This window comes from Hemitrygon akajei, chromosome 16 (genome assembly GCF_048418815.1).
Source record: "Hemitrygon akajei chromosome 16, sHemAka1.3, whole genome shotgun sequence".
Classification (NCBI taxonomy): domain Eukaryota; kingdom Metazoa; phylum Chordata; class Chondrichthyes; order Myliobatiformes; family Dasyatidae; genus Hemitrygon; species Hemitrygon akajei.
Window position 1 is genome coordinate 45452112 of NC_133139.1, and position 19438 is coordinate 45471549.

A 19438-nucleotide genomic window follows, 5' to 3' on the forward strand; every position below is an offset into this window, starting at 1 on the left:
GTAAAGATAAACTGATAGGGGCCAGGGAACCTGATAGGATGTAGGAACTATGAGGTTGGTGACAGTGGATGGGAGATCCCCAGAGCTATTAAGGTTGGTGATGGTGTGGGAGACAATGGTCTGGTGCTCCTTAGTGGGGTCCTGGTCAAGAGGCAAGTAAGCAGAAGTGTCTGAGAGGTCAGGTCAGCATGTCAGACTACTACAGCATTCCCCTTATCTGCAAGTTAGATGGTGAGGTTAGGGTTAGTGGGAAGGGAGTGGAGAGCAGAGTTTGTAAGGAGTGAGGCTGGAATTGGGGTGAGGTGTATTGAAGTCAAATTGGTTGCTGTCCTGTCAGCAAATGGCAAAAGTAGGCAGAAGACCAGGGCAGGGTGTCCAGGAAGAGCAGGGTTGAAGACTGAAAAGGGATCATGGGTGCGGGGTGGAGAGTCCTTGCCAAAGAGTAAGCTCGGAGATGAAGGCAGCGGAAGGAAAGGTCAGCATCATGGCGAGGGCAGAACTCACTGAGGTGTGGGCACAGAGGGACAAAGGCTGAGTACAGAACGCTCTGCCTCAGAGAGGGAAAGGTATCTTACGGACATCTTTATGAATTATACAAGGCCTTCATGACACTACACCTGGAATACACAAGACAAATCTGCTTCTAAATTCAAAGGTTATTCTTATGAAAGAGAAAATACAATAGATTCCTCAGAATGATATCTAGGATGATGTGTTTGTCATAGAAAAGTAAGAGATTAAGTAGATGAAGGTATGCTCTCAAGTCTTGAAGAATAATCACATAAAACATACAAAATTCTTTTGAGGCTTGCTGTGGTTGATGCAAGCATATTATTTCACCTTGTTGGGGTGTTTAAACAAATGACTGACAAAGTTGGTGAAGGAATTACCTCCCAATGGGATAGTAAAGTTTAGCTGACTATATTCAAGACAAAGATCAAAACAATATTTGATTATATTTTATGAATATAGGGTACTTGCAGGAAAGTGATCTTACTGAATGGCAAAATAGGTATGAAGGACTGAATGGCTTCCTACTGTTCTAATGTTTGAGAAATCTATTGGGAATGACAGTAACAGTGTATGTAAGTGGAACCCTGTGGGACGCAGCTTCAACTAAATCACATCAATTCAGGAACAAAGCATTGTACCTGATTTTGATAGTTCTGTTCATGCATTTGTATAAACTTGAGTCTTTCTAGTAGTTCTTGCTTTATTTCAGACTTCCAAGAATGCAGTACTTTGCTGTATTTAGCCGTACAATTAGAATGTGCTTAACGGTTAAACGTTTTCGTTAATTTCTAATGAAATAAAGTAAGCGTCTTCTTCAAATGATCATTAAGGATTCAATTTGATTCTGTTAATTGAGAGATGGATGGATATTTACCAGCAGTCCACTGCTGACCAAAACCTGAAACCAAATATTATACTACAAGTGATATTAACTCAGCTTAAGGCACAATCAAATGGAGTTACAGCACAAAGGATAAATGACCACCGGACAGGGAAAATATTACAGAACACAGAAGTGTTTGTGATGTTCTAGGGGCAATATATACCTTAATAAATCCCTCCCTTAACTTAGGAATCTTTTGTAGAGCAGTATAACATTTGATCACTGAACATGTGCAGAAATCAAGGTTGAATAACCAAACACAAGTAGGGTTCTGTAAACCTGTCCATCTCAAACCAAATTAACGTACCCCTGGAATAGGGAATCAACCTTTGTTCGCAATTTGCACAAAAGACTATCTAGATTTGCATACAATAGCAAAATGGCTAAAACTCTTAATATAGTTTGCCCTTGTTTCCTAATTATTTCATGTCTAGACTTTATCTTGAAAGTTAGAAAATTAGGTTTTATATTGCATTGTTTTCTTCAAAAGGTAAATATCTTCATACAACCACATTTACATTTAAACTAAAATTTTGAGTTTAAGGTGGCAAAGCCATATTGCAATACAGGCAGTCCCCGGGTTATGTACGAGTTCCGTTCCTGAGTCCGGCTTTAAGTCAGATTTGTACATAAGTCAGAACAAGTATATCCAGTATTATTTAGCGTCAGTTAGTCAAACGTTTGTCTTAGTATGTAGTATACATTTTACCTTTCTATGCATATAAAACACTTAAGGAACGTATGTATTCCAATAATTAAACCAATGCGTTGCTTAGTAATAATTGTAGCTTTCATCGGGGCAGGGCCTTTCAAGTGCTCCATTATTCTCACTTTATCCCCGTTATCCTTTAAAATTGTTCCAATCGTTGACCACTGTAGCCTAACGCTTTTCCAATGACCGATAGCGTTTCACCGCTTTCCAAACGTTTTATTATTTCCACTTTATTTTCAATCACGATCACTTTCCGTCAATGGAACAGAAACACTGCAGGCGGAGGGTCCTGAGCTCCGCCAGCTCCCAAGGTCCGCTGGGTCCTAAGGACCACTGCACTGAATTCCCCGGGTCCTAAACTCCACCGCACTGAGACAGGTTAAATGGGACCAGTGGGGGCTGTGCTGGGTTTGGGTATTTGATCCTCCACAATAATCCGCGTGGGAATTTAAACTGGAGATGGCAGTGTTTTTTTTCACGAGGTCAAATTGCGGGCTCGACATCAACCCGACACAGATGGTATGGGAGTCACTAGATCGACATCAACCTGGCACAGGAGCGGTCTGTCACTAAATCGAACTCGGGAACCTCCATTCTCCAGCCTGGCGCTGATCTCATTGCGCCACCAGCCGACTGGAACGGGGGGGGGGGGGGGGGGGGGGGTGTCAAGGTGAATCTTACTAAGAAAAATTAAATCAAATACAAAATTAAACACTCAACACAGTGTCAACGACAATGACTTAAAATGGCAGACAGCGTCACAATCTGACTTTAAATGGCGGATGATGTTCGTAAGTATGAGCTGTCCGTAACTCAAACGTTCGTAACTTGGGGACTACCTGTACACGGCAAATGTTGATCATTTTAAATATAAGCACAGGTGTCTATAAATTAGTTTATTGCTGTTCTTTATTGACACACAGGGAATAAAAGCTTAGCCTCTTTTTTTTGTTAAGTGACATTGTTAAGATTGGATTAGAAACAGCACTTCAAAATGATGAAATTTCTTGCAGTCAAAAAAAAAGTGCAACAGATGTTGGATGGCTCCTGCCACTGACCCAGTAGGTAAATAAGTATGGAAAGTTCCAACAGGCCAACTTCAGATCCTTTCAGATGATCAGATGACATGGTTTGGAAGCTGGGGATATGGAACCAAGGAAGAAGGTAGGTTACATAGCTCAACATTCTATTCTGATTCTTAACACAGTTTTTACTGTATAAATTTTGGGTTACTGCATTGGTAACTTTCCTCTTCTCCAGGCAAGGAAACTAGAAACCCAAGTTTAGTTTTTAATTTGAGATTGGCAAATTGGTAATTATCACACTAGATTTACCACTAAAAATGTGGACAGTATAGAGTCCTTCCCAAAGTTCTCATTCTCCTGTCTACATGCTGATGCTATTGTAGCTCTAACCTTTCCTCAAAACGTACTGAACACCAAAGTGGGAGATAGTTTATTATTGGGAATAGAACGAAAATAAATAGAGGCATAATTACTGATTCTACCCACCCCCTCCCACCCAGAATTTCAGCAAGGATGGGGGGGGGGGGGGGGGGGGATGTTGGAAAGCAGAAAGCAGGGTGGTGACATTGGGCAGCAAGTAAAATAACCCTTCCTTCACATACCAGAGTGGAGGTCAAATAAATTACACTCTTTATGAGAGTTAACACAAATGCTAATAGAAGAATGATGCCAAATAAACAAAATAGATCAAAATATGTAACTCTGACTGAAACAAAATCCTACATATAAACACACTTCATAAAATAATTAACCACATTAGAAATTAATAGTTAAAACGCTATATTTATTTAAGCGCTTTTCTATTCTGTCCACAAAGCATGCATGTACTGGATAATTTCATGACTGTACAACATTCTGAACAGTCAACACTTCTTTTTGTTGGACAAAATATAAAATTTAGCTCCTGCACTAGCCATCATTTCATAATCTTTTTACTTAGGAATTATTACATGGAACAGTCTTGGCTTTGTGGAAACCAAAATTGGTTACTCTCACTACATTCGGAGGCAATGCATCTATTACAGATACCATTCAGCACAGGTTATTGAGAAATGAGGTTGGAGAGGCATTTTTACAACCCTGCAAAGTCTTGTTTAAATACAATTGTCAAAAGGATTTGTGACGCAGTTGCATAAGTTATATATGCAAAAGATCTCATAATTAGTAGCACAACATTAAAGACAAGCAAATTCCAAACCCAGCCTGCAAATTTTAGAATAACAAACACAAGAAATTCTACAGATGTTGGAAATCCAAAGCAACACACACAAAATGCTGGAGGAACTCAGCAGTCAAGACAGCATCTATGGAAATGAACAAGCAGTTGATGTTTCAGTCAGAGACCCTTCATCAGGTCTGGAAAGGAAGGGAAAAGAGACCAAATAAAAAGGTGGAGGGAGAGGAAGGAGAATAGCTAGAAGGTGATAGATGAGGCCAGGTGGGTAGGAAAGGTAAAAGGCTGGAGAGAAAGTAATCTGATAGGAAAGGAGAGTGAACACGGGATTACTGAACAGTATCCTTACTGAGATTTGCTAATACCATCACTGAACAAAATCTGTATAGCTCCCAAATGATACAAAATGGGAACTGTATTGTCGAAAAGATGCAAATAAATTTAAAAGGAGGCACTTAATATTCTTTCCTACTTAGTCTTATCTATACATTTAAAATACATTGTCTTCTTGGGTAAAAAAAATCTGAAAAAATATCAAAAAGCATTTTTTGATTTATAATAATAAACATGTTACTAAACAAGAAGAAATATACTTAGTTACGTACAGGTTTCCTCCGCTATCCGAAGGTAGAGTGTTCCTATGGAACCATTTATAAGCCGAAATGTCGTAAAGCGAAGAAGCAATTACCATTAATTTATATGGGAACATTTTTTGAGCTTTCCCAGACCCAAAAAATAACCTACCAAATCATACCAAATAACACATAAAACCTAAAATAACACAAACATATAGTAAAAGCAGGAATGATATGCTATTCTACAGGGGTTGTATTGAGAGCATCCTGAGCAGCTGCATTACTGCCTGGTTCGGAAATTGCACCATCTCGGATCACAAGACCCTGCAGCGGATAGTGAGGTCAGCTGAGAAGATCATTGGGGTCTCTCTTCCTGCCATCACAGACATTTACACTACACGCTGCATCCGCAAAGGAAACAACATTATAAAGGATCCCATGCACCCCTCATACAATCTCTTCTCCCTCCTGCCGTCTGGGAAAAGGCTCCAAAGCATTCGGGCTCTCACGACCAGACTATGTAACACTTTCTTCCCACGATACCCGAAGCCTGGATTGACACCTTGCCCTACCATCCTGTTTATTATTTACTGTACTGCCTGCACTGTTTTTGTGCACTTTATGCAGTCCAGTGTAGGTCTGTAGTCTAGTGTAGCTTTCTCTGTGTTGTTTTTTTTATTACGTAGTTCAGTCTAGTTTTTTGTACTGTGTCATGTAACAAACCATGGTCCTGAAAAACGTTCTCATTTTTTCTATGCACTGTACCAGCAGTTATGGTCGAAATGACAATAAAAGTTGACTTGACTTGATATACAGCCTATATAAAGTGGAAATATTGTATGTACGGTGTAGTTTCACTTATCAGAATCAGGAAGACAGTGAGCCAAAACTGACTTGGAGGGGAAAACAAAATCGGCACGTACACGCATGCGCACACAACTGCCCGCACAAGGCTTCGTGGTCATGGTAGTCTTTCTTGGGGTAAACATACGTATAAAGCGGGCGTCTTTTTCATAAAAGCGAAAATCTTCTTTGGTTAGCAAAAGCAGGTACTAATGTAGGTCTTTCATAACAGCGAGCTGTCGTAAAGCAAACGCTCGAAAAATGGGGGCCACCTGTACTCAATACCTTAAATGTACAATACAAACAGCTTGGTATCATCTGAATATTATTTGCACACTCAATTTTAATTCAATTAATTTCAATTTTATAGCCTATTTTTAGTACTCTATGGACAGTACAGCTATCTCTTTATATCCTCTTCCTGTTTAAATACTGAAACAAGTCTCACAGAATTAATAACGGGGAATAAAGAAATACACAAAAAATTGCTTGAAATACTAGAGAACCAAGGCTCTATCTAGCATTAGCAAGAAACCAAAGGGAGTCAGTATCAGTCAATAAAAAGCATTGAAAAGTAGGGGAGACAAAGCAATTAAATCTTAATTACTTACATTCCAGATATTGGGAAGTGGCTAGTTTTAGTGAATGCATTAACTATCAGTTTGTAATATTCCACAGAACCTGGAGGGTTTGCTACATATTGGAGGGAAGTAAATATGACTCCAATATTTAAGAAAGGAAAGAAAAAGAAAGTGAATCAGCCTAACATCAAAAGTAGGGGAAACTGGACCTATAACATATTGGGTAATTAACTGCAGACTAGGAATAGTCAAAAAATTTATGAAAACAAAATCATGTCTAGCTAATCAATTTGAGTTTTTTGAGGATTTCGCTGGTAGAACAGATAGTGACGAGAACCAACGCAAGTCACGTATTTATACTTAGAGGTAGTTTTGGATAAGGCCACATACAGGCATTCTGTAAGTAAGGTTAAAGCACAGGAAACTGTGGGAAATGGGTTTATTTACCAATTTTAATCTATACCAAAAAGAGCTTAGTGGGAACAAACTAAATTTTCTCAAGAGTGTGATGAATAAAGTACCACGGATCGACGATTAGATGTGATTTTTATGAAATTTGGCCAAGAAACCAAATGTCATACATCCAAGTTTGCTGCAATACAAAACTTGAAGTAAAGAGGAGAACATAAATGGATTTTAATGAGACAAGGACAATCTAATTAAGTCAGCAAGAATATGTGGAAAAATGTGAGATTGGCACTTTAATGCACATAACACTAAGAATTAATAAAATGAACAGATTATGAAATGTTGACATTCAAGCATTGAACATCCATGTAAATTCAGATGGAATGAAGGGAGTTCAAAGGGATATGGATGGAAAGTGAATGGGTGAGGACAAAATTTGGAAAGGAGAGGTCATCCACTTTGAGTGGCAAAGTAGAAAAGCCGTGTTTTTATTAATTGTTATCAGATTGAAAAGAGCACACAAGAACCTAGGTGCCTTTGTAAATGAACCAGTGAAAGATGATTTAATTAGAGGCAAACATGTTTAGTATTACAAGAGGGTTTGAAATGAAGGTAAGAGCAAATTAAATGCCTTACTGCAAATATATAGGGATTTGGTGAGAAACACACCTAGTACACTTTTGGTCTTGCCAAGAATTTGCCATAAAAATGTGCAATGACAAATCAGTTGCTAAGACGGGAGGTCAGCCATATGAGGAGAGATTTAGCCTGTACGGTCCTGTGTTTAAAATAATTAGAAGTGATCTTACTGAAACTTATAAAATTTTTTACAGGCTCAACAGATCGGACACAGGAAAGATATTTCCCTTGTCTGAGAAATTTAGAGCTGGGGTCACCCTCGGAGTACAAGGTAGGCTGCTTACGACTGAGACAAAGAGAAAATACCTCTGGTCAGTAGATGACAAAACTTCGTAATTCTGTACCTTGGAAGTGGTGCCTCAGTCACTGAGACAATTCTAAATCGGGGTTGGACTTCTTAACTAATCAAATTTTTTTTGAATATTAAGCGGATGGGGACGATGCAAGACAATGGAGCTGACATAAAAGACAAACCATGACCCTAATGAATATTAGAGCAGGCTGCTACTCAGTAAGGTGGTAAATGTTTTAAAGAACATAGAATTGTACATCACACTTCAAGCCTTTCAGCCCACTCTGTTGTTCCAACCTTTAAACTTACATGATCTAATACTTCCCTCCCACACAGCCGTCCTTATTTCATGCAAATGTAATCAATATCTCTCTCCTCAATTTGAATTAAATGACTAGACCCTTTAAGGAATAATAGACAAATACAGTTGCGTTTGCTTACCAGATGCACTCTGGCGCTCTTTGGTAGCTTATTCAAGCCTTCTAAACATTCCAAATTTGAATATACTAAATGCAGTACTCCAGAAACAAACACCAAGTTCAAAGGAATTCATAAATATAACCTCACTGGCTACTAAACTTTTAAGTACAATCTAAAAATAAAAATGTTCCATTGGCCAAAGCTTTACCAAAATGCCCTTACCTGCAACCTTGTCACGAATGAGTTTGGCTGACTCCACGTCACCAATGCTACCGAAAAGACTCCGTAGCTCATCCTGTGTCATGTTCTGTGGCAGGTAGTTGACAATTAAGTTAGTTCTTGCATTGTCATCCCCATGATCTTTGCAATCTTCAGCCATGAGATCAAGACCTGCTTTGCAACCGTTACTATAGCAGGAGTGGCCGTTTGACATTTCATAAAAAGCTTACCTGTGAAAATAAAACATATACATACAAATCTGTGAAAGAGGCAAGTCAGACAAGTGGCATACGAAATTTAATATAGAAGTATGACGTGAACAAAAAGGTTCACAAAAGACATCATGAATAAAATAGGTGCTAAAGGATTTGCAGAAATAACTCTGTAAAAGAGCCTACAAGTTGTTGAAAGTGCAGGGATATGCTGAGTATGTAGTTACCAAAGAATCCGGGATCCATAAATAAGAGACAAAATTATACTGAACCTGTACAAAACAGTTGTCACAACAGGAGTAATGCATTCAATCCCAGTGACAGATTTGATATATAAGATCATAACTCATTCAGATAAACTATAAACTGTCCCATAAGCAGATGGTTCAAGAGCCACGGAGATAGATCAAAATTCTGAGCATGAGGCCAATATGACCAACAAGCTTTTTTTGTTATGATCTAGAATTTATTGCTGGTAGGAGCGATAGAAACTAAAGATAAACAGATAAAACTTGGAGGACACAAAGTGGGGAAATTAAACAGATGGGATGTCTCTCAATTCTCAATGCATGATGTGAATGTTCTGTTTATCCTAAAAATAAAATGAATAGCAATTGCACTGATGTTTTAAAAAATACAGTAAATAAATAGCAAAATATCGACACCATCAGCAAACTCAGCTTGAAAACTCTTCCAAATTGGAAAAAAATCTAGTGAATGCACCTGACTGGACTTATACATGGAAACACAGCAGCAATTTTGTTTTACTCAACTGTATTTCAGTTTTCAATCACAATAGTGACATACAGTGATCTATGCAATCTTTTTTTTAAATCAATCAGGGTGTTAATCTTTTGGTATTAGAAGTATACAGTGAAATTTTGATTGTTGTACATGAGGAAAAGTTAATTCTGAATACTAGATCAAATTAAACCACAACTTCAGAACTGAGATAAGATGCAGAATAAGTTTTGAATTGTTGACAAGTTCCCGACATACAACTGAAAAGTAAGCCATTATCAAAGCAGCAGCAAAATAGTCAGTAGTTTCAAGAGAAGAATAAACTAAATGGAGCTTCCATATCCATTTTACCGATTTTATTGCAGACTGGTCTGTTGGAGAGGTTTAAACTAATTTGGCAGGGGTTAGGAACCAGAGTGATAGGGCAGTTGATACACAAATAAATGCAGTGTGTAACAAGACTGTGAGAAAAGATAGGCAGATGACATGGCAAAATTGCAGTCACTGGGATGTGTTAAAAGTGTGTCTCGACATCAACCCAGCACGGATGGAGAGCATGCTCAGGAGCAGTTTGTCACGGGATTGAACTCGGGAACCTCCGTTCTCAAGCCCGGTGCTGATCTCACTGCACCACCAGCCAACTGGAAAAGGGGGCGGGGGGGGGGGGGGGGGGAGGTCCAGGGTGAATCTTGCTAAGAAAAATTTAAGCCAAATACAAAGTTACACACTCAACACAGTGTCAACGGCAATGACTTAAAATGGCGGACGGCATTCTCCTTCCTCGGTTCATAAGTTGAACGTTCATAACTCGGGAACTACCTGTAGTAGGTTGAACAGTTTGAAAAAGTTATAGCAAAAATTAGTTGGAAGCTGGAGGATTGGGAAGCTCTTGAAACCCAACAAAAGGCAACTTACAAAGCAATAAGGAGAGCAAAGATCAAATATGAAAATAAGCTCGCCGATAATATAGAAGAGAATATATATATATATAAAAATAAGAGAAACAAGACAGGAAGAGTGGCTAACAGACCATTGGAAAATGATGTAGGGAAAAAGCAATGGGAGGGACAAAAGAAATGGTGGACATACTAATATTTTGTGTCAGTCTTCTCTGTGGTAGATACAAGCAGTATGCAAGAAATTCAAGTGTCAGGAGGCAGAAGTCAGTGTAGCTGTTATTACTAAGGAGAAGATGCTTGGGAAGCTGGAAGGTCTGAAGGTATGTAGATAACCTGGACTAGCCTTGCACCCCAGTATTGTGAAAGAGGTAGCTGAAAGGATTGTAGATCCACTAGTAGTAATGATCTTTCAAGAATCACTATATTCTGGAATAGTTCCAGAAGAACAGAAAATTGCTAATGCAACCCCTTTAAGGGAGGGAGGCTGAAAATATGAAATTATAGGCTTATTTGCCTGTCTTCAGTGGTTGGAAAGATGTTGGGAGTCCATCAAGGATGAGTTTTTGAGGTACTTGGAGGCACATGATAAAATAGACCGAAGTCAGTATTGTTTCCTTAAGGGGACATTTTGCCTGAGAAACCAGTAAAAAAATTCTTTGAGGAAACAGGCAGGATAGATAAAGGAGCTGGTGGATGTTGTTTACTTAGATTTTTAGAAGGCCTTTGATAAAGCAATGCATATGGCTGCTAAACAAGGCCCATGGTATTATAGGAAAGATACCGGCAAGAGGCAGAGTGGGAAAAAAGTGGGCCTTTTCTGGCTGCTGCCTGTGAATTGCGGCATTCTGCACGGGTCGATGTTGGAATCACTTCTTTCCACATTACAATTGCAAGAGAAAGCTTGTAAATCCTTTGCAATTACCTGGCTTTCTGCTTTAATTACTCATAAAATATGGTCTGATTTTCATCTAAGTCACAATAATAGATAAATACAATCTGCCTAAACTAGTAACACACAATTGTACTTTTCATGTTTTTATTGAACACATTGTTTTATCATTCAGAGTCCATTCTGAAAAAAGTTCATGAATCCTTGAATTTAGTATCTGGTAGAATCTGCTTCGGCAGCAATAACCTCCACCAGACATTTCCTGTAGCTACTGATCAGACTTGCATAACAGCAAGGAGGAATTTTAGACCATTCCTCTATACAAAACTCCTTCAGTTCATCAATATTTCTGGGACACCTTGCATGAACAGCCATCTTCAGGTCATGCCACAGCATCTCAATAGGGTTTCAGTTTTAACTTGGCCATACCAAAACACAAATTTTCTTCTTTTTAAACCATTCTGTTGTTGATTCTTTTGTTTTGGATCATTCTTTTGTTTATCATCACACAGCTTCTATTAAACTTCAGGTGATGGACTGCTACCCTGATATTCTCCTGTAAAATATCTCGATACAGTTCTGAATTAAGAGTACCCTCACCGAATGAAAGTTGTCCAGGCCGAGGTAGCAAAGCAGCCCCAAATCATGATGCTCCTTCAACCATGCTTCACAGTTGGGATGAGGTTTTGGTGTTGGTGTGCAATGCCCTTGTCCCTCCAAACATAGTGGTAAGCATTTCTGCCAAAGAGTTTAACATTTGTCTCAACTGTCCACACATTGTCCCAGAAGCACTGTGGAACATCTGGGTGGTCTTTTGCAAACTTGAGACGTGCAACAATGTTTTTTTTCTAGAGAGCAGTAGTTTCCTCTGTGGTGTCCTTCCATAAACACCATGCTTGTTTGGTGCTTTTCTTAACAGTAGCAGACACATGACCAGAGACTTCAGCAAGTTGTAGAGATATCTGCAGGTCTTTTGCTGATACTTGGGTTCTTTTTTACCTTCTTCAGTATAGCACAGTGCTGTTGGTGTGACCTTTGCACTCCTAGGGAGAGTAGCAACAGTACTGTATTCTTCCATTTGTAAATAACTTCTCTTACTCTGGACTGATGAACATAGGTCTTTAGAAATGCTTTTTTAGACTTTTTTAGCTCATGCATCTGTACAATTCTTCTAAGGTCCTCAAAGTTGTTTTGATCAAGGTATGGTGCACATAAGCAGTTCTTTCTTTAGAAGCAACACACACAAAACTCAGCAGGCCAGGCAGCATCTATGGAAAAAGAGTACAGTCTACATTTCGGGCCGAGACCCTTCAACAGGATTGGAGAAAAAAAGATGAGGTTAGAGTAAGACGATGGGGGGACCGGAAGAAGAAACACAAGGTGATAGATGAAGCTGGAGAGGGGAGGAGTGAAGTAAAGAGCTAGGAAGTTGATTGGTGAAAGAGATGCAGGGCTGGAGAAGGGGGAATCTGATAGGAGAGGTCAGGAGGCCATGAGAAAAATAAAATGGGGAGGAACACCAGAGGGAGGTGGTGGGCATGGAAGGAGATATGGTGAGAGAGAAATTTGAATATGGTATGGTGATGTGGGGGGGGGGGGGGGAAAGGAGGCTATAAATAAGTTTGAGAAATTGATGCTCATGCTATCAGTTGGAGGCTGCCCTGACGGAATATAAAATACAAGGTGTTGCTTCATCAAGAAAGTAGGGGAGGCCAGGGATTAATATGTCGAAATGGGAATGGGAAATGGAATTAAAATGAATGGCCACTGGGAGATTCCACTTTCTCTGGCGGAAGGAGTGTAGTGCTCAGCAAAGCAGTCTCCCAATCTATGTCAGGTCTCACCAATATACAGGAGGCTACATCAGGTATACTAGACACAGTAGATGATCCCAACAACTCACAGGTGAAGCATCACCTGGAAGGACTGTTTGGGGCACTGAATGGTGGTGAGGGAGGTGGTGTAGGGGCAGGTGTAGCACTCAATCAACTCACAAGGCTAAGTATCAGGAGGGAGGGATAAATGGACAAGGGAGTCGCATAGGGAGTGATCGCTGTGGAAAGCAGAAAATGGGGGGTAGGGAAAGATGTAATTAGTTTTGCTACAACAAGTGTATGGGACATTGGAAAAAAAAAAGTTGAATTTCCCCATGGGGATGAATAAAGTATCTATCTATCTATCTATGTGCTTGGTGGCATGATCCCATTGGAGATGGTGGAAATTATGGATAATTATGTGCTGGACATGGAGGCCGGTGGGGTGGTTGGTGAGGACAAGAGGAACCCTATCCCTGATGGGGTGGTAGAGGACAGGGTGAAGGCAGACGTGAATGAAATAGAAGAGTTGCAGTTGAGGGCAGCATTGATGGTGGAGGAAAGGAAGCCCTTTCTTTGAAGAAGGACACCTCCTTAGTTCTGGAATGAAAAGCCTCATCCCGAGAGCAGATGTGGCACAGACAAACGAAATAAGAGAAGGGGATGGCATTTTTACAAGTAACAGGATGGGAAGGGGTATAGTCCAGGTAGCTGTGAGAGTCAGTGGGTTTATAGAAACATAAGAGATCAAGAATGGGGAGGGAGGTGTTGGAAATGGACCAAGTTCAAGAGCAGGGTGGAAGTTGGAGACAACATTAATGAAGTTGATGAGCTCTGCATGGGTGCAGGGAACACTTCCTTCCCATTCTGACAGATTAGTCCATGAGGCCAAGCTCAGGTTGGAGGAACAACACCTTATTCCTTCTGGATAGCCTCCAAACTGATGGCATGAACACTGACTTCTCGGACTTCTGGTAATCCACCTCCTCCCACCCCCCTTTATCATTCCCTATTCCTTGCTCTCACCTTATCTCTTTACCTGCCCATCACCTCCCTCTGGTGCTCCTCCCTTTTCTTTTTTCCATGACCTTCTATCCTCTCAGATTTTCCCCTCTCCAGCCCTGTATCTCTCTAACTAATCAACTTCCCAGCTCTTTACTACACCCCTTCTCCCCTCTCAGTTTCACCTATCACGTTGTGTTACTCATTGTTTTCTCCAGTCCCGATGAAGGGGCTCAGCCTGAAATGTCAACTTTTTCCATAGATGCCTCTTGGACTGCTGAGTTCCTCCAGCATTTTGTGGGCGCTGCTTAGATTTCCAGCATCTGTAGATTTTCTTGTTTCTTTTTTGAGAAGAGCAGGCTCTGTCGTCAGTGACCTGAGTTTGTATATTTTTTTTAATAGGGCTGGGCACCTCTACAACCCACAACTCCAATCTCATCTCACTGATCAGAACACCTAACTCCACCATTACCCCAGAGGTTCACATACTTTTTTGAACCTAAACTATGATTGTCTAAAAGGTGTACTCCGTATTGATGTGTAGTATAGCTATGTGTTATTAGTTTAGGCAGATTGTGTTTGCTTATTATTGTGACTTAGCTGAAGATCAGTCTGCATTTTATGAGTAATGCAGAAATCAAGTAATCGCAAAGGGTTCACACATTTTTTCTTGCCATTGTACATGTCAATGATTTGGATCATGGAATTGATGGCTTTTTTGGCCAAATTTGTGGATGAGACAAAGATATGTGGAGGGCAGGTGGTGTTGAGAAAGTTTGCAGAAGGACTTCAACAGATTAGGAGTATGGACAAAGTACAAGATGGAATACAGTGTCGGGAGTGTATGGCCATTGCGCTTTGACAGAAGGAATAAAAGCACAGACTATTTTCAGTGCATGGAGCAAATTCTGAAAAGAGATGCAAACGGACTTGGAAATCCTGTGAGGATTCCCCAAAGGTTGCAAATTGAGTTGGTGGCAAAGATGGCAAATGCAATGTTGCCATTCATTTTGTAGAAACTAGAATACAAAAGCAAGGATGTAATGTCTTTATAATACATTGGTCAGACCTCACTTGGAGTACTGTTTTGGGTCTCTTATCTAAGAAAGGACGTGCTTGCATTGGAGAGGGTCCAGAGGAACTGTACAAGAATAATCCCTGGAATAAAAGGATTAAACATATGAGTAGCATTTGATGGTTCTGGCCTGTACTTGCTGGGCTTTAGAAGGGGGGGGGGGGGGTCTCTTTGAATATTGAAAAGCCTCGAGAGCGCGGACATGGAGAGGTTGTTTCCAATCATGGGGAAGAGTCTAAGATCAGTGGGCACAGCCTCAGAACAGGACATCCCTTTAGAACAGAGATGAAGAATTTCTTTAGTCAGAGGGTGGTGAATCTGTGGAATTCATAGCCACAGACAAGGTTGTGGAAGGCAAGTCAGAGGGTTTACTTAAAGCAGAGGTCGATAGATTTTTGTTTAGCAAGGGTGTCAAAAAGTACAGAAGGCAGGAGAATAGATCTCCACAACTTCCACCACCTCCAAAGGGATCTTACCACTTCATTACCTCCCCGCCCCCCACCACCTCTGTTTTCTACAGAATTCACTCCCTCTGTGATTCCCTTGTCCATTCGTCCTCTCCATGCTAATCTCCCTCCTGGCACACATCCCTGCAAGCAAAGTGCTACACCAGCCCATTCATGTCCTCCCTCACTTCCATTCAGGGCCCCAAACAGTCCTTCCAGGTGAAGCAATGCTTCACCTGCAACCTGCAGATCTGCTAGGGTCATCTATTGTGCTTGGTGCTCCCGATGTGGCCTCCTTTACAATGGTGAGACCTGATGTAAACTGGGGGACCGTTTCGTCAAGCACCTCTGCTCCATCTGCCAAAAGCAGAGGTTTCCAGTGGCCAAGTATTTTAATTCCCATTCCTGTTCTGACATGTCTGTCCATGGCCTCTTCTTGTGCCATAATGAGGCCACCTTCAGGGTAAACAAGCAACACCTTTATATTCCATCTGGGTAACCTCCAACCTGATGGCATGTATATTGATTTCTCCTTCTGGTTATAAAAAAAATGCTCCCCCTCCCCTCTTCTATTTCCCATTCTGGCCTCATAACTCTTCTCACCTGGCTATCAACTCCTTTTGGGGACCCTTCCTCCTCTCAAATTCCTTCCTCTTCAGTCCTTTATCTTTCCTACCCACCTGGCTTTACCTATCATCTTCCAACTATCCTCCTTCCCCTCTCCCCACCTTTGTATACTGTCATCTACCCCCTTCCTTTCCGGTCCTGAAGAAGGGTCTCAGCCTGAAACGTCCACTGTTCATTCACTTCCATTGATGCTGCCTAATCTGCTGAGCTCCTCCAGCAGTTTGTATGTTGCTGAGGAGAATAGAGTTGAGAAGGATAATAAATCAGCCATGGTGGAATGGTGGAGCAGACTTGATGGGCTGAATGGCCAAATTCGTATCATATCTTATGATTTTAAGATATACATTTTATCACTACTAATTATCAGCTAAAGGTCATGTGAAACAAATATGAATAGTCAATATATTTTTACAAACCAGCTTTCATAAGCAATACTTTAGAAGAACACTGTATTTAAAATTAATTGTACTGATCAAAAGTTAAATCAGTTTTGATGGATATAAGGATAATCATAGACAATGTCTTGCATAAAGTGTCATGCTGGTGAATTCAACAGTTTTTGAACACACATAGAATTCAAGTTTAATGTTACTGTTTAATGTTGACATATCTGTTGTTTCTATCTTTGTATTTGGTCTACTGCAACAAAATGTTATACCATATTTCTTCTAAGATTAAAAAATACTTGCGCTAAGCATGTTAAAGAGCATATTTCAAGTGATCAGTACCACTAAAATACTTTTTTGGAAGTTCCTTTTCACATGACAAGCACAGTGGCAGCAAGCAGGCAAAGATGATTTTATGATTGAAATTTGACAGGACCAGCAAGCTTTGTTTTATAGACCTACTGTAGCAATTTTAACTTTCCATTATCTCAGTATCTAGATCCAAGAGGGAGAAAAACAATTATATTCTCCCTGATGTAGTAGGAGAGCTCTCCATAACCCATTGTTTAATGATTAACTTTGATTTACAAAGAAGAGTTTCCTGCTTGGATCAGTGCTCAGCATTTTGTTAAATTCTTAAATTAGACATCAGAAACTACATAACTGTACTTCAAATAATTCCACATCCAGGCAACTCCATTAATGGAAAATTAATTCCCAGATTTAACTGACATACATCCCCATGAAAAAAATTCTCCTAGGTGAGTGATAAAATCTTTCCAAATACCAATCCTAAATGTTTTCTTATATTCAAATAATCATTAAGTGCAAACTTTAGTTAACAGCACAGTGGCTTTCCCTGAAATACAGGATGTCCAGAGTGTTCTTCTGGTTCAATTAATTTAAATCCTATAGCCAGCAGTTATACACACAACCTCAACACCCAGAAATATACAATCTTCAAAATGCCATTTTTCTAAGCCTTTGCTTAAATCTAATGGTTTAGACTAATACAACCACCGAGGTACTTTCCAGCATCCAGTGTTCACCTGCTGTTTAAATGAACGAGAGCGTCACTCACACCTGGCCAACATTTCACTCAACCACTTCCAAAAATGTTCAAGAATCATTTATCACATGAAACTCTCATCAGTTATCACATTTGATCTGCCATGCCTCCACTCTACTGCACTTTCCCTCAATTTCCTTTAATCCTTATAAATCTACTGACTTTGAATGCATTTTAATGACATCATCCACAGGCATCTGGGGCAAAGAACAAAGATTAACAGTCCTGAATAAAGAAATCCCCCATGATCTCCATTCTCCATGACTATGCCTACAGCAGAAAGGCATAATTCTGGAGAAGGAAGAAACTGCCCATTGGGATTTAACTGATCTTATGTACTAAGTGGAGAATTGCAGAAAATTAAAACCTAAAAGAAAATGCACAGTATATGTTCTGTCTTTACTTGGAAAACGTGTGCGTATATTCTAATCATGCAAAACCTCTGCATGTTGTACCTTACAGAATGGGACATCACCAATTCCAGGAAAATATTAAAAGGGTTTAGGTGACAAGCTGATGAAAGGGTAGAACAAAATCATTTGCTGGGAAATGTAGATTTTTTTCACAGGATCTCGAACAGCTTAGAATTCCCAACAAATAATTAGTTAAGAATTACAATATAATTTTCATTAGCCTTTTAAAAACATATATTTGATGCATTACGTTATTTTTTTCTTAGTTTTAAGTGCATTTCTTTTGATCCCTCCGCTAATTTAAAGCCTTTGTGCTATAAAATGCAGATAGTCGGTTATTAAAACAGCTGACCCGGGTGTGAGCGCATTGTTCTGCCGGATGCTGTGCCCGTTCCGCCATTTACGTTTCCTGCTTACTGAAAACAAGCGGTTAAGATGAGGCAGCCAAAGCCTAACATCCCGCAGCCGGAGACCTCCACACCGTTCCTCCCACACCAGCATTTGATAGAGGGCCTATTCCCACCGAGTATATCCTCGCCCTAGATTTAAGATCTGTTGAACAGTTTATCTTACACTACTCATACAGCCTGGGCTCTACCGTTGTTTCTCACGCTCAAATCTCGGCCTTTGCTCTACTACCGTCCTTTTGTGCTGGCTTCTACTGTAGTAATCTCTCGTTATTAGGGGTTTCTAGTTCAATCCAAGCAGAGGCCTAGTTGATGCCAGTGAAGGCCCGATGCCGCATGGCCGCGGCCTGGTTCACAGCTCTTGCCGGCTTTATTTTCTCAAGACAAAGGCACACTTACTCTCTCTGAGCCCCGTAATCGTACGGGGTGAGGGTGTCGGACGGCTCTAACGTCTCTCCGGGACACGAGCTGACGAAGAGGATAATGAAACAAAATCCCAAGCAGGAAAAAGCTGCGGGAAAAAAATCCGTTAAAATCAAACAAAGTCAACCCCGCGCTCAGCCGCCTACGCGCGCACCGCCGGCGATTCTGAGACCGCCCCATGCCCTGCAATTGGACCAACCGAACATCCATCTCACAACCGTCCCTTGTATGGCTGCGAACAATTGGACAATCCTAACGTCAATCATCTTCCGCCATGACAGAGGCGATGTCGGATCGTACGCCATCACTGATGGTGTGTAGTGGCTCTGTGTGGGAATATGGGGAGGGGCGAGCCGACAGAATGAAGAATGAGTTTGTGATCAAGTTTCCTAGAATGAGATTCGATATCTTGGGATCTACTTGCAGATGATTGTGAGCTTGATGTCGAGATCTGATTGAAAAATTAATTTTATAATTATGTAAAGCTGGCCATGACGTATGGGCGACTTAAAGTCTCACAGAGATAAAACCTTTTCTCAAGCGGTGTAATAACCACTTTCAGTAAAACACTTGATGTATCTTAGCTCGGGCATCAGGAAAAAGTCGATTGCCTCAAAAAACTGTGCCTTGGGATCGTTTATGCTCTCCGGGGAGACTAGGTTTCTGTTTGTCACCTTGTGTTACCGGCTGCACCTCCAATGGGCAATCCAAACTGGATTTTTGTGTGCCGAATATATTTATTTATTTATTA

General features: G+C 40.4%; 1 protein-coding gene across 2 annotated transcripts in view; it reads right to left on the minus strand.

The window, feature by feature from the left end:
• The window catches only part of LOC140740006 (ELAV-like protein 1), a 55259-nt gene extending 36392 nt beyond the window's left edge, over window positions 1-18867 (minus strand). The window contains exons 1-2 of one of the 2 annotated variants that reach the window (XM_073068780.1): window positions 18664-18867; window positions 8288-8514 (exon numbers count right to left, since the gene is read on the minus strand). In XM_073068780.1, coding sequence (XP_072924881.1) covers window positions 8288-8498 — 211 coding nt within the window. In that variant the 5' untranslated portion in view covers window positions 8499-8514; window positions 18664-18867. The remainder of the gene's footprint in view (window positions 1-8287; window positions 8515-18663) is intronic. The other variant, XM_073068779.1, reaches the window with a different exon arrangement.
• Between the last annotated feature and the right edge of the window lie 571 nt (window positions 18868-19438).